Source organism: Bufo gargarizans, chromosome 2 (genome assembly GCF_014858855.1).
Source record: "Bufo gargarizans isolate SCDJY-AF-19 chromosome 2, ASM1485885v1, whole genome shotgun sequence".
NCBI classification, from domain to species: Eukaryota; Metazoa; Chordata; class Amphibia; order Anura; family Bufonidae; genus Bufo; species Bufo gargarizans.
In genome coordinates this window covers 241,280,941-241,295,727 of record NC_058081.1, presented here as the reverse complement: position 1 = coordinate 241,295,727, position 14,787 = coordinate 241,280,941, and the positions used below count along the sequence as shown (strand labels likewise).

Here is a 14,787-nt window from a genome sequence, read left to right as displayed (position 1 = left end):
CCCTCACATATACTAATGTGCCACGAACAGGAAGTTAATATCACCAACCATTCCCATTTTATTAAGGTGTATCCATAAAAATGGCCCACCCTGTAGTATAGGGATGTTAACGTGTTTGTAATATACTTTAGACTGTTATACTTGTTAGGGCTCATTCTCAAGGCCGTATAAACGGATCCGCACCTGTTCCGCAATTTTGCGGAAGGTCTGCGGATCCATTCATTTCTATGGGCCCTCAAAAGATGCAGACAGCACACTGTGTGCTGTCCGCATCCATTATTCCGTACCGGGGCTCCGCAGAAAAGATAGAACATGTCCTATTCTTGTCTGCAATCGCAGACAAGAATAGGCATTTTCTATTATGGTTGCAGCCATGTGCGGTCTGCAAATTGCGGAACGCACCACCTGGCCGGTATCCGTGTTTTGTGGATCCGCAAAGCACCACGGCCGTCTAAATGGGCTATTTGACTGAAGACAGACTCTCAGAGCTTTGCTCAGACTTTAAACTGAAATGACAGATACAACAACTGCAGTACATCGACATGGCCTCTAGACAGTGGATGGAATCTGCAACTTCAGCATCCATTAATGAGGAGAGGTCATTCATATCTAGAATGCTAGAAACCCCCTTTAAAGGGGTTCTGCAGTTTGTTTAAACTGATGATCAGCATCTGATCGGCGGGGGTCCGACAACCGGAACCCCCGCCGATCAGCTGTTTGAGAAGGCAGCGGTGCTCCAGCAGCGCTGCGGCCTTCTCACTGTTTACCGCAGTGACATCACCACTTGTATCACTCCATTTAAGTGAACAGAGCATAGCCGCGCCCAGGCCACCACTGCTGCATTGTGTTCAGGTCCCTGCTTGTCAGCTTCCACATTGGACAAGGGGTCACATATATTGCTGCAACAATGACTGGCCATTATGTGTGGGGTAACCAAAGCACTGTTAAAAAGCTGGACACCCTCTGTAACTGCTTTATACTAGACTATTCATTTAATATTTTCCTTTATTCAACAATTCTTGAATTTTTTTTGTTTATCGGACCTGTTCTATCTTTAGGGCTCATGCAAGTGGCCGTAAGTTGCACATCTGATGCGGACCCGTTTATCTCATTGGGGCTGCAAAAGATGTGGACAGCACAAATAGAATATGTCCTTTTCTTGGCCGTTTTGGGGACAAGGATAGGATATTTCTAGAGGGGGGTGAAAAAAATGGCACGTGCACTTAGCTGGATCCATGTTTTTTTTCGGAGCAGAGATTTGCAGACTGCGGAACACATGAGGTGTGCATGAGCCCTTATCCTAGGGCCGCTCCTATGCCCTTAGTTTTCTCTACAGTGTACTCAAAACCTTAACAAGAGGTTTGCAGAGGTTGTATTCTTGTGTAGCGAGAGAAGATGAAAAGTAAAAATCTAGGTACAGCCCTCCAATAATTACCTAGCAGGGGTGTGAGGCATCTCAGAATCCCACCATTTCCTTCCAGGGTCCTCAGCCGTTTGTTTGTTTTCTCTGTCCATCAGCAGATCGGGGGGTGTGATAAAAAACCGTGCGTAGAATCCACAGCAGCACGTATTCTGCTAATGGCTATTGCAGGGAAATGGTGAGGAAAATGTAATTCCCAGTGTCCCAGCAGGTAATTACTGGAAACCTCCTGCTAGTAAAGAGATTGATTCCCATATTATATTAGGCTATTGATATTTATGTAACGCCTTTATATATAATCTGTGTAATTTCCATACCCCAGTGACCCTGGAGTGAGAATTTCACAATGTACATAAAAGAAACTGCTACTTACTAATGGGCAGCTTGAAAATACTAAATGCTGGCATGGGTTACATTAGTTTGAAAGTATTTTTTTTATTTTTTCCTGAGTCTAGCTGCTATATAAATGCTTTAAACAAAAAGGTGTTGAAGACTGCGCTATACATTCTTTTACGTATGGGACCCTATGGGCGACTAGTGCCACTGCATGGCATCCGTTTAATGTATACCTCCCCTGTATATGTTAAATGGAGACCATAAACACGATGAACATAATGTGGATTTTGTCTAGTTAATGAGATATCAGCGCTTCATGTATACGGCTTTTATATCCGTATCTTTATGATCCCATTGTTTACTTATCTTTTTTTCCTTTCATAACAGAAAAAATGTGAGCGGTATTATCCAAATTTTGGAGAACAAGCTTTAACCTTAGGACCATTCCATGTTTCCTGTGTAAGTATGCCTTCTTTGTAAGGTGTTGCCTGTACACTGCTACCTTTTGTCTTTTTGAAGGGGACTTTATAATTTGGCAGTATAGCTACTACACTTTTGAATTAAATCTTTTCTCTTTTACGTGGGTTTTGTGAGGAAACTGTAAGTCTTCTAGACTGTTCATATCATTGTAGAGTATAGATGTAATTCATTTTTTGATGACATTGGTATACTATCTTTTTATGTAGGAGGAAGAGCAGTCTAGAAAAGATTTCTTTGTTAGAAAACTTACGGTGGAGTTCCAGAATGTAAGTGCTGTGCTGTCATGTCCAATGTTGGGTTGGATAGTCCTAAACCTTGTTTTCCTGTGTAATGATGAGCATACAGTGATTGCTCAGCCAGTTAAGACATTTTTGTAGCTCTTAAGAGATTTTTCTAGTAAAACTAAGACTAAGAAGCTGAGGAGTGGTTCCTCTGCTTGGACCCCTACTTAAGGGCTCGTTCACACCAACGTGTGATGCCCGTTGCCGTATTGCGGATCCGCAATACACGGGCACTGTTCCGTGGCCATTCCGCATCACTGATGCGGACCCATTCATTTCAATGGATCCGCAAATCTGGAGATGTGGAACGGAACACTACGGAGTGCATTCCATGCTTCCAAACCGCAAAAAAACATAGAGCAAGTTCTATCTTTTTTGCAGAACGGAAGGATCACGGACCCATTCAAGTGAATGGGTCTGTGATCCCCATGCGCTTGCCCCACGGAAGTTGCCCATGCATTGTGGACCGCTCGTGTGAACGAGCCCTAAGCCAGAGCACAGAGCTGCTAACTGCAGCTTTTTCAGTCTGGCAGGTTCTGGCTGGCAGGTTGGATGATGATAGGCCACTTTGCTTTGGCCGGAGTTTTGCCCCTGGTGAAGCAAAGAATAGCTACGGCTCCGAACGAACTTGGGGTACTTTCACACTTAAAGGGGTTGTCCGGGTTCAGAGCTGAACCCGGACATACCCTTATTTTCACCCCGGCAGCCCCCCTGAGCCTAGCATCGGAGGATCTCATGCTCCGATGCGCTCCCGTGCCCTGCGCTAGATCACGCAGGGCACTGGCTCTTTTGTTTTCAATAACACACTGCCGGGCGGTAACTTCCGCCCGGCAGTGTGTTCGGTGACGTCACCGGCTCTGAGGGGCGGGCTTTAGCTCTGCCCTAGCCGTTTTACTGGCTAGGGCAGAGCCAAATCCCGCCCATCAGTGCCGGTGACGTCACTGGGGTTCCTGTCAGCCCCATGGAGAGCCTGGTACGTCACCGGAACTCTGAAAAATGCCTTTGCCCTGCGCGATTTAGCGCAGGGCAAAGGAGAGCATCGGAGCATGAACTGCTCTGATGCTCATGTCAGGGGGGCTGCTGGGGTGAAAATGGAGGGCTGTCCAGGTTCAGCTCTGAACCTGGACAACCCCTTTAAGTTGTGAGGATCCGGAATACCTTATGCAAACGGATATCATTTGTAGACTGATCCGGATGCGGATCTGTCTGACAAATGCATTGAAATTCCGGATCAGTCTCTCCGATGTCATCACACTTTTAAAGGTCTGCGCGTGCGCAGAATGGGAAACCGGATCCGCCATTAATGCATTTCAATGGAAGTGTTCAGCAATTTTAGCTGGAGAAAATACAGTAGCATGCTGCGGTATTTTCTCCGGCCAAATACCGTAAGAGGGACTGCACTGAAGACATCTTGATGCATACTGAACGGAATGCTTTCCATTTAGAATGCATTAGGATAAAACTGAAGCGTTTTTTTCTAGTATTGAGCTCCTGTGATGGAACTCAATACTTGAAAAAAATAACGCTAGTGTGAAAGTACCCTTACACTTTTTTGAGTGTCCCTACAGCTCAGGACGCACCACCTCTGCTGAAAGATTTTATACAGCCGCACATCATGCACAGCCTTGTCAATCTCACACATGCGCCATTACTGCTCATTGGCGCATGCGTCAATACTTGCAGTAACAGCGCATGTGAGAGATTATTGTGGCCACAAGATGTGCACCCATGTTAATCTGCAGCACATTAGTTAATTGTTTGTAGAGAAACGCTCCTTCACAGACTTGAAAGTTTTTTGTATGAACGACTCAATTGGCTCATCCCTACTGCGGCAGGGGCTCTACTCTGATCTCAGCAACAGTGTGGGAACAGACCTTGCAAGGGGTCCACAAGAGTCCTGCACGATTGCTAAATAATAGAATTCGGCATCAGATTACCTTGTGTCTGCAGGAGCCTTCAGTGGTTGCTTTATAATGTTTTTTGCTAATAGTGTACAGAGGGGAATTACTGATGTTAATTGCTTTCTCTGTTCCACTGTGTAAAGCTCGTCATGTTTCCCATCACTCTTGGAATTTCTTACTTATAATTAACACATGTAATCCAATTATTGTTATGGCTTTTTATTGTGCCTTTACCAGTAGTTTTTGGACAAAAATGAATAGGTGCGTTAGAAAGCACATACACAAGTAGCAGATCTTTTGATGCAGATTTTGCGCCGCAACAAAGCGCAGTATAATACATTTAAATGGGTTTAGAGAACATCACTTTTATCTGCAGATTTAAAACCTACCACATGCTTGCTGTATTCAATTGCAGCAAAATCATTTCGGAAAGCTCCATCTATTTTGCAGTCGATCTTGAGCACATAAAATATCTGCTGCTTGGGCCCATGGCCTTAGAGTGACTATTAAAAGCCTAAGGGTTAATCCTGTTCAGTGCCATTGCATTTCTAGTAACTCGTTCTCCCAATCTATTTTACAGGAGACTCGCGCAATTCTTCAGTTTCACTATATAAATTGGCCGGATCACGATGTCCCATCATCTTTTGATTCTATTCTTGACATGATTGGTTTAATGCGGGATTATCAAGCTCATGAGGAGGTTCCTATATGTATACATTGCAGGTATGCAATCTCTGCAAAACTGGATCATCTAGGAACACTTATAGTAGCCTTACAGACTAGAAGTAGAATATTGGTATTCTCTTTTTAGTGCAGGATGTGGAAGGACAGGAGCCATTTGTGCAATAGACTATACGTGGAATCTGCTGAAAGCACGAGTAAGTGGCGAGTGTGAACACACAATTTAGAAGACTACAGCTTTCAGAAGGTTTTAACCTATTATTGTCTTGTTCTTTAGAGGATACCTGAAGAGTTTAATGTTTTTGGCTTAATTCAAGACATGAGGACACAGCGGCATTCAGCAGTCCAAACTAAGGTACGCACTTTTTATATGCAATGGGAAACCTCTTGTAGTTAAAGGGGTTCTCTGTAGTTATCAGATCCGCGGGGGTCTGACATCCACAACCCCGCCGATCAGCTGTATGAAGAGATGGTGTGTGCACATGCCGTCTCTCCTCCTGCTGTTGCTATGTCTATGGCAAAGCAGCAGCGACCAGGAAGAAAGAAGGGAGAAGGCACGCGCACGACGTCTCCTCATACACCTGATTGGCGTGGGTCGGATACCCAGCACGGAGGATAGGTCATCAATATTAAAAGCCCAGAGAACCCCCTTTAAGAAATTTGCATTATCTTCCTCAGATTTGCATATTTGCTCTAATATAAAGTCATGGTGATTGGCTATTAAATAAACGTTAGGATATCCCCATTTTATAAAAAGATGTATAGCTGGTATATGCCATTGCTTTATGATCGGCGCTTCTGTAGTGCTGTGTTCCCTGCACAGCCGCATGGCTAGGTGTACCTAGTACAGGAAAACTCCACCATTGCTGTGGACCCCTCATTTTCAGGATTGATAGGGGCTCCAGACGCAAGACCCCACTGACTGCACCACTTGTGAGTAACTTGTCATACTTTTTTAAGATTGTAATAACCCATAGGTTCACTGTCTGAGATTTGTGGCAGGCCCTTTACAGTAGTTCAGTTGCTCCTTGGCTGCAGGCTACAAAAGTATTTTTTCTATTATAATCCCAGTTTGAGACCAGCGTAATACGTCAGTACTATAGAAGCCAGACCCTGAACCCTCAGGGTTCTCTATACCTGAGCTAGGATCATCGCAGAGCCTTGTGCTGCTGTAAGGTCAGGTCACTAGACATCTGGAATACGAACAGTTGAAAACAATACGGCTATAATTTGGCATCTGAATGAAAATTGGTTTGTAGACCGTCACTATGTATTTAACTGAACAGGAACTGACAGTTTAGGCCATGTGGTAAATGAATGTGTGTTGTAAATTTACTTTAGTGCAATGTATATTGGTATTTTAGTAGAAAAAGAGAGACGTTCACAAATTGTATTGACGTGCTGTATATTGCAGGAAACCATTTATCTCTCTTCTCCCTTGTTTATCGTAGGTAACCTGCCAATTATTGATTTTTACCATTTTCTTTTTTTCCATTTAGGAACAGTACGAACTTGTACATCGCGCCATAGCTCAGCTATTTCAGAAGCAACTGGAAGTGTATGAGAGTGAGTCCAGAAAAATTGTGGATGACTTGGTATGTAAAACGATATAAAATGACAACTATATTGCGGTATATAATGTTATTAACTTTCACACTTGCGTTGCTGGATTCTGGCAGGCAGTTCCATCGGTTTGCAAACGAACAGCATTTGTACACAGATCCGGATCTGTCTCTCCGCTTGTCATCCGGAAAAACAGATCCGGTATTTATCTTTTTCACATTTTTGCAGGTCTGCGCATGTGCAGACTGCAAAACCGGATCCGTTTTTCCCAGAACACTTGGTACCAGATCCGGCATTAATGCATTTCAATGGAAAATAATGCCAAGTGTTCCGGAATTTTGGATGGAGAAAACGTTAAGTGACTGAACTGAAGACATCCTGAACGGATTACTCTCAATTCAGAATGCATGGGGATAAAACTGTTCCGTTCTTTTCCGGTATAGAGCCCCTAGGACGGAACTCAATACCGGAAAAGTTTTTAACGCAAGTGTGAAAGTACCCTTAGCTGTAGAGAGGTAGTTCATGTTGTTTGTGCCCATGCTGGACATCAACACTATGCCTAGAAGAAGGCTTTAATCATTTGTGTAAAGCAAGTAGGAATCAGAGGGGCACATTTATTAAGACTGATGTTTTAGACACCGGTCTTAATAAGGCCCTGTGCTGGAGGTGGATCCTCCTAAGTTATGAAGAGGTGCAGGCCTCTCCATAACTTTGGCGAATCCTCCACCCCTTCTAAATGTAAGACTGCTTACTAGTAGTCTTACATTCAGACAATTTCCTACGCCTAAAAGGCGTAGAAAATTGTTGCCAGCCTACGCCACGCTTTTTTAGACCTGACGTGAGCAGGGAGAATATACAGATTGTGGTGGAATCTGCACCAGAAAGAGGCCTAATTTAGGCGTATTTGTTTAATAAATGACTCCCAGAGTCCCTAGCTTTAACTTGGGATTTGGATGCCTTACTATAGAAAATCAGTGTTGTATTGGATGGGGCTGTTGACTGAAGGGTTTCTTTTACTATGATGAGCGGTGGCATCTACCTTACCAACCAGTGCATGATAGTCGGGTAAACTACAGAGATTGTCTAGCGCTAATAAACGTGGTACTTACATTGCCAGGATGAAAATTCGGAAGATGCAGTGAATTTAACAGAGAATGACAAAATGGATTCTCCTCCACCAAAGCCTCCAAGAATCCGTAGGTAAGTAAAGTGGCCAGGTAGTGCTGAAGAATCTGTGCTGTATGGTTTGGACCTATATATTCATGATTTAATGGTAGTCTGCCAGCTGACTCTAACCTACTAGGCCATCAAGGGGTAGGAGTCTTTAAAAACACACATTAACGAACATACATACATACATACATACATAGCTGTTCATAGCAGCAGAAATGAGCTTCAATCCTTTCTTGTGCCATGCTGTCAAAAGTCTGGTGGTTGTTGCCAAGTCGGGGAGGTTTCCTGACTTTTCACAAGTAGTCCCTCCCTTCCATCTTGACAGCATTCCCTTTTGTCATCCTTTATGGTGGTGAATTCTGGACCTGTCATTCAAGTTAAAAGGGGAGAGACTGTTGAAAATGCCCAGTCGATGCTGTCCAGAACAGTGCAAGAAGGGATAAAGGTTCATTTTCTCTGTATGGTGCCACATAAGTATGTATTGCTCCAGTTGCTCTGATAGATTTATTTCACCTGGGCAGTTCAGGGGACATGTCCTTTCTGCTGCAGCTGGCTGCAATTGAAGAAAGTAACGGAGCATGTTTGCAAACCATATTGAGGTGGACAAAGAAATTGGAAAAATTAACAAACAGCAGGTGGCACTATACAAATAGGTTTCATTAATAAACCCAGTGGCTATGCTAAATTTTTAATTGCATGCTTTTTTGAAAGTATTCAGATCCAGGTGCTGGTTTGAAAACTAGAAAATATTTCATGGGACAATCCCCTTTAAACAGGGTTGTCTAGTGTTAGAATATCATGGCTGCATTTTTCCAAAATGGATGCTACACCTATCAATGGGTTGTATCCTTGGTTGCAGCCCAGCTCTAGTGAGGTGAACAGGACTGATCTGCAGCTTACGGACAGGTGTGCACTATTTGTGGCAGTAGCCATGTTTTATCCTGGACAACGAATGAAGGCTGCACAGGGTCTATTCACACAGAGCAGTGGGCAGTACAACACTACATCCTAAATGTATAGAATTGCCTTTTTCCCCTCACAATGTTGCCCTTTATGTGCTCCTACTTTGTTTATTAATAGTGGATTGTTTTCAGCAGTGGCCCATAGGGGTAGTGGACAATACTTCTCATCATGCATTGTTGTCATCTATACCAGGCTGTCCTCCCACCATTCCTTCCCTGGCTCATCTCATATTGTGCTCCCTCACTACTGAGTTCCCAGTTACAGTTTCTATAATTCCTAGTGCTGGAACTGAGCATGCTCGACCAGAAAGCTCAACTACAGGTCGTAACCCTGGGCAGTGAGCTATAAACATTACATGTAGAGCCAGAAATGATGCACAATTATATAGGAAACTACTGAAAAGATTCAATTACAGTGATCCCTCAAGATAAAATGGCCTCGGGATACAATATTTCCAGCATACAATGGTCTTTTCTGACTCATCGTAAGTTGAAACCAGACTCAACATACAATGTCTCAGCCTCAGATCCAACCAATCAAGGTCACAGGTAAAATAGCGGTTTTAGTTACTAGTTAGCAGCTATTCCTGACTGTTATATGTGAGGACTTGTTTTACCTGTCTTAGATATCTGCTTATTATTTATAAATCTTTATTTTCTCTTATCTTGGATGACATTTTGGGCCTTTGGAACCAATTACTCAACTTACAATGGTTTCAACACAGTGGTCAACCTGGAACCAATTAAGATTGTAATTTGAGGGACCACTGTACTATATATTGAGAATATTTATTTTGTACCGCATACTTTTAATAGGAGGAAAGTTTTGTATATCCGAGTACCTCAATAGGGAGATTAACACTAGTTAGTGCTGCTTTGCAACCCATTCTGGACCATGAGATTACAAATTTTTGTATCTTCACAACAAGTTTATACAGATTATGTCATGTCTCCTTTGCAACTCTGCCTGGAACCTACATGACCTAAGCTCTGTAAATGAAGGGGGATATATCAGTAAATCTGCACCAGAAAACATAAAGCAAAATGCGCCAAGATTGCGTCAAATTTATTACATACCAACATCTATTCACTCCAAAAAGGATTTACATCAAAATAGAAATCTGCCGAATAGGCGCGGTTAATAAAGCAGCGTTAGGACTGTCACATTTTTGTTAGAGAAAAGGCACAAATATAGGCAAAGTAGTAAGCGTACTCCAGACAGGTGTAAACGCCTGAAAACTCACTGTAAGTGAAATTGTGGCCTCTTGTTAAAAGGTTGAGGACTCCTGCAGAACTAGCCATATTCCGTCCTTCCTGGTCTTCTCCCACAAACTGGCAAAAACTATCACAAATCTGCACTTTGTCAAAAAAAATTATGCTCTGTACGACACTTAATAAATTTTGTCTGAACTTTCACCACTTTCATCTCCAGCTCTTAAAGTTAGTTATGGCGCAATTTGCACCAAAATTGATAAATCTCCCCCCAAACTTTTCCTTGTTATTTTAACCTCTTTTATATGTGAATTGGCTCTTTTGTTTGCTATAGACCGTAACCACGTAATTCAAGAGAGATTTGTCAGTTGTTTTTTTTTTGTTGTTCTCCATTTATTTTTTCAGGCAGAAAACTTGAATTTGACATTGAAAATCACGTAGAGCCGTATAAGAATCTGATAGTGTAGTGCAGTGGTGGGCAACCTTATTAGTAAAATGAGCCAAATATCGACAAAACAGCGATTTTTATTTTTTTGAGAGCCAAATTTTTTAAACTTCAAATATATAGGAAGGTACATTGTTATTTACTTCATAAGGGTATTCCTAACCATCTGAACATACCTTTCTCAATCCTCGACACTACATCTTCTTTCATCTTCTTTCACTCCACAACGTTTTACCCTATAAGACGCACATAGGTTTTAGAGGAGGACAATATGGAAAAAAATATTTTTCATTACACCTCAGGTCAGACCACTAATCAGAACCTCAATGTTTGAAATCTCTTTTGAAATTTGAAAAAAAGGAACTCGGGGGTTCTGTACCAACGCAACGCTGTCTTAACAGAGTTTTCTTGAATTTGTATGCACTTGGAAAAGCCGTGCGAAGATTTCTGAATCCATTTACTGTCAGTGTCACTAAATTCAAGGTGGAGTTCTTTTCCCCACTCAGCAACCCAGGGCGGTACGCTAGAATAGCTCTCACTTAGAATCTGTCTATAAATGAGGGTGGTGCATTTATGAGGTAAATTTGGCAGCAGAACATAATTCTCCAACCATGATGGATCAGGGAGAGGGGTAAATTTGGAAATCATAAACTGCCTACAAGCATTCTCAAAGTCATTTCTTTGAATGAAATCTTTACCAGGGGCAGGTACACCCGAGAGGGCAGTATAGAAGTCGGAAGTGATCTGTAACCCATTCAAATCTCCTAATCTGTGATGTGACATTGATAGCCAAATGTCTGATGGAGATTTAATTTGTGGGAACAGTAGTGTGGGGATAACTGAGATAGGAGCTAAGGGAGAAATCTTGTCCTGAGCAGATGTTAAGACCAAAGACTTATGGCAAATATGCAGCATTCCTCTGGTAAGTACGCTATCTACTTTGGTCCTTTCTCCTGTCCTCTCAGGTGTCCATAACCTATGGAACAATTCCTTACCCAACAGGGCCAATTCTAAATCTACATGCAGACAGAATGTCTCTTGTCTGGCCAGTTTAAGCCACCTTTCCAAACTAATAGCCTGTATATAGGTTGATAGGTCAGGGAGGGAGATACCCCCATGTTTCTTTCTTCGGGAAAGAAGGCGAAAGGACATTCTAGTGCGCTTCTTATCCCACAAATAACTGCTCATGATGGATTGTAGTTTATTAATGAAACTAACAGGTACCGATATGGGTAGGGCTCTCAAGGTGTACATTATCAGCGGCAGGATGTAGGTGGTGAGGACATTTTTCCTGCCTAGCCAGGTTAGGAAAGGAGAGCTGCTCTTAGAGAGAATAGAGGTGACTTTGGAGAGTAGCGGGGGGAAATTAAGACTAAACAACAACTTGGGGCCCATCGGGATCGTCACCCCCAAATATTTTATTGCTTGTGTAGGCCACTTGAATGGTGTGAGGGCTTTGACCTTAGTACGCAGGACAGCTGGGAGGGAAACGCCAAGGGCCTCCAACTTATCGAAATTTATCTTAAAATTTGAGATAACCCCAAAAGTTTTGAAAATCTGCATAACCTCCAGCAAAGCCTCTTCAGGATTTGACAACAGGAGCAGTAAATCATCAGGAGCAGTAAATCTGCCTAGTTTCACTTTGATCGTGGGGGATTGGCGGAACTTAAGAAGAAGCGTCTCTAGGGTGAGTACAAACAAGGTGGGGGATAATGGGCATCCTTGACGAGTACTGTTTCTAATTTGGAAGGCGTTCGATAAGGTGCCGTTGACTAGTACTCTCGCAGATGGTGCAGAGTATAGAGTATAGATAGGTCTGATGAGGCCTTCAGGGAAGCCAAAGGCTTGTAGTACTTTCTCCATATAGGCCCAGCTAACCCTATCGAACGCCTTCTCCGCATCTGTGCCCAGGAGTACAAGAGGGGACTTAGATTTGATGACGTGGGTGATCGCATGTATGACTCTACTGATATTATGCCTACCCTCTCTACCTGCAACAAAACCTACCTGTTCTTCACCCACAAGCCCAGGGAGCAACCCTGACATCCTGCTGTTAAGCAGTTTAGCCCACCACTTCAAATCGGTGTTCAGCAGTGAAATCGGCCTGTAACTTCCACATGCTTCCTTATCCTTCCCTACTTTATGGATAATCGTTATGTGTGCTTCCTAGGCTTGTGGGGTCAGAGAGCCACCTGTAAGGAGGAGATTGCATGCCGTGACAAAATGTGGGACTAAAATATCTTTATACTTTTTGTAATATGAGCTTGGAAAACCGTCAGGTCCGGGACTCCTGCCTGAAGGGATAGACATTAGAACTTTTTCTACCTCTTCCGTTGTAAACGGTTGAAGCAGCTGATGTATATCGACCTCAGAAATTCTTGGGATGTTAATAGAGCTAAGGAACTCCGACGTGCGTGTCTCGATTTGCTGGCTGGTGAGGGGTATTGGGAGGTTATAAAGATTTGAATAAAAGGAGCAAAACTCCTGAGCTATCGCTGGAGTATTAATAAGTCGGGGGCCTGAGGCTGATTTGATGGCTTGAATAAAGGATTTATTTCTTTGGTTCTTAATAAGGTTGGAGACTAACTTAGAACTGAGGTATTGTTTGAAGCGCAATACGAACATTCAAAAAGTTAGTGACCTTATGCCTCAAGCACTTAAGCAGAACCTCAATGTTAATAAGACCTCCCTGAGATCAGATGTCAGCTCAGACCCTAAAGTAAATGACCCCCTCAATCAGACCTCAGATAAGAGCCCCATGCCTCTCATCATCACCATTATCATCCATGATGCCTCTCATCATCCATGATGCCTCTCATATCCCCCATTATGATCATCACCTCATTGCCTCAGATCAGCCCCAAGTTTCATAAAATAAAAAAGCACTTACCTCTCCGGCTCCTGGATGCCGCTGCTCCTCACCACCCGCGCTCTGTGTTCCTCCTGCTGTCGGCTGTGCTGTGAACTGGCGTGCACAGAGTGACGTCACAGAGCGCCTCACACTGTGCGCAGACCTGCACAGCCTACAACCGAGGACCAGGAAGCGGTGAGTACAGAGCCTTCACCGCTTCCTGGTCTTCACCCTCCTACCTATTTTTGCTACGGGCAACGAAAATGCTATCGCACTGTACATGTGAGCCCGCACCTGGAAGAGCCAATATCAGGGGGCTAAAGAGCCGCATGTGGCTCTAGAGCCGCAGGTTGCTGACCACTGGTGTAGTGGAACTTCTTTTAGTAGGTGGTTGGTGTGGAATCGGCAGTGTATTGTTACACTCCACTCTTCTGAATTCCGCGATGTTTCTATTTTGGCTTCCTGGAAGAAAGTGAAGTGTTGTGTATTTTTGGCACAAGTGCTACATTCCACAGGCTTGGCACCAGAGCTGTTTGATGTTTAAGCCCCACGCTCTTTAGACTTGAGGGTTTCTCTTTGGGCCTTTGCCAGGAACCTTCCAAAGTCTTCAATTCAGTTCTTTGTACGGAGCTACACTTGTACTTGCAGTGCTGCTGTCTCGGTTGCAGAAATGCTTGGACTATCATGTACTGTTTTGGCATGTTTGAAGTACAGCTCCACTTTTCTAGAGATATCCAACACAGACATATAACTCCTTTATTGATGGAATGAAATATTCAAAAAGGAAATGACTTTCTTTTTAGGTTTTGATAAAGAAGAATGCTCTGCTAATATCTGTTGAATGAGATTCTCTCCAATATGTTATGTAGAAGTATTTTAAAGACACTTTCTCTGTTCTTACTGTACCTGCCCATTGAAGTATATAGAGAATGTGGCTAACGGGTCGCTGGACCCCTATATTCCCACTAGGTGGGTCCCGACAGCTGCCAAGCCTTTATGGCATATCTGGTGAATATTCCATTAAGGGTACTTTCACACTTGCGGCAGTGTGATCCGGCGGGCAGTTCCGTCGTCGGAACTGCCAGGCGGATCCGCCGCTGACTGAAGGCATTTGTGAGACGGATCCGTCTTGTACATTTTTTATTTATTTTTTTGTACATTTTTACCGATCTGCGCATGCCAGAACGACTGATTCGGCATTCCGCTATTCTGAATGCCGGATCCGGCACTAATACATTCCTATGGGAAAATATGACGGATCCGGCGTTCAGGCAAGTCTTCAGTTTTTTTCGCCGGAGAGAAAACCGTAGCGTGCTGCGGTTTTCTCATTTGCCTGATCAGTCAAAACGACTGAACTGAAGACCTCCTGATGCAAACTGAATGGATTACTCTCCATTCAGAATGCATGGGGATAAAACTGATCAGTTCTTTTCCGGTATAGAGCCCCTGTGACGGAACTCTATGCCGGAAAAGAAAAACGCA

General features: G+C 43.3%; 1 protein-coding gene across 1 annotated transcript in view; it reads left to right on the top strand.

The window, feature by feature from the left end:
- The window catches only part of PTPN12 (protein tyrosine phosphatase non-receptor type 12), a 50,755-nt gene that overhangs the window by 26,061 nt on the left and 9,907 nt on the right, over positions 1-14,787 (top strand). The window contains exons 6-12 of the mRNA XM_044280145.1: positions 2,144-2,215; positions 2,443-2,502; positions 4,999-5,141; positions 5,230-5,296; positions 5,377-5,454; positions 6,599-6,694; positions 7,780-7,862. Coding sequence (XP_044136080.1) covers positions 2,144-2,215; positions 2,443-2,502; positions 4,999-5,141; positions 5,230-5,296; positions 5,377-5,454; positions 6,599-6,694; positions 7,780-7,862 — 599 coding nt within the window. The remainder of the gene's footprint in view (positions 1-2,143; positions 2,216-2,442; positions 2,503-4,998; positions 5,142-5,229; positions 5,297-5,376; positions 5,455-6,598; positions 6,695-7,779; positions 7,863-14,787) is intronic.